Genomic DNA, 1,068 nt, shown 5'->3' with positions numbered 1-1,068 from the left:
CGGTTCAGCACGATCCGACACGAAACATACCGTCTCCGGAAGCGCAGTGTCAGTCATCTTATGATTCCCCTTAAGCGTCGCCGAGCAGTTTTGGGCCGCTCCTAGTCTGCTCGCCTTGAACTCCTCCCAGGTCATGTCCGCAAAACCTAATCCAACCGCCAACATAAATCTACAATAAAAATAGCAAAAACAGAAAAATTAAAAAACTCAACGATTGATGCCGAGGGTGTGCTTGAGTCCCTTCCGATTGCTGGATTGTATAAGCTGCAAATTCTCCACGAAGATCTCAAACCTTCTCCTGATTTCCTCCACCGATCGGTAGTTCTTCCCATACCTGCGGGCGATCATCAAATCAGAATGGGTTCAGAGGAAGACGAAGTATGATCGACTTACCGATGGGCGAAGCGGAAGGCGTGACGGGTGTTTCCAATGGCGTGGAGGATCGCCGGCTCGATCGACCCGAACCGGTTCGTGCTGGCTGGATAATGTTCTCATCCTCGAAGCTGGCGACGGCGGCTACGACGGCGGAGAAGAGGAGGATGGCGGCGAGGAGGTTGCGGAGAGCCATGTGACGTTGGAGTGGTGGAGGGTTCAGTTGAAGCTGAAGAAGAAGGGGAAGAAGTGGAGGAGGAGGTGGAAGGAGTGGAAGAAGTGGAAAACGTGTAAGAGGTGTTTGAAGGCATGGAGGAAGCCGCGGAGGAGGCCGCGGCGAGCCATGTGATTGATGTTGGAGTGAAGCAGTCGTACTGATGTATTTTTTTTTCGTGGCTGCCGGGGTGTGAGGCGGTGTTTATAGGGAGCCTGGCGCTGACGCACTTCTGATTCATGTGTGTTCTCGAATGATTTATTTTGTCTAAATTTAACGAATGGCTGGGTCGTCTTTGAAGTGTTTAATGTATAAATCATTTGGGCATTTACATACAATGTAAATGTGAAAGCTTAATTGTGAGATATGAAAGAACAAATAACTTTACTTGAGGATATTTTAGGGGATAAACAGAATCATTTAAAAGTCATCAAACGTTACAAAAAATACAGTTGAATCTCAAATGAGTTTAAATCAATCAC

The 1,068-nt window shown here is 47.6% G+C and overlaps 1 protein-coding gene across 1 annotated transcript in view; it reads right to left on the bottom strand.

The window, feature by feature from the left end:
• The window catches only part of LOC110018399 (cysteine proteinase 2-like), a 10,036-nt gene extending 9,318 nt beyond the window's left edge, over positions 1-718 (bottom strand). The window contains 4 exon segments of the mRNA XM_020715700.1: positions 10-146; positions 213-334; positions 394-475; positions 478-718. Coding sequence (XP_020571359.1) covers positions 10-146; positions 213-334; positions 394-475; positions 478-568 — 432 coding nt within the window. The 5' untranslated portion in view covers positions 569-718.
• Between the last annotated feature and the right edge of the window lie 350 nt (positions 719-1,068).

This window comes from Phalaenopsis equestris, unplaced genomic scaffold (genome assembly GCF_001263595.1).
Source record: "Phalaenopsis equestris unplaced genomic scaffold, ASM126359v1 Scaffold000021, whole genome shotgun sequence".
In the NCBI taxonomy this organism is placed as follows: Eukaryota; Viridiplantae; Streptophyta; class Magnoliopsida; order Asparagales; family Orchidaceae; genus Phalaenopsis; species Phalaenopsis equestris.
Note: the sequence above shows the minus strand (reverse complement) of the source record. Positions and strands in the feature narration are given on the sequence as shown.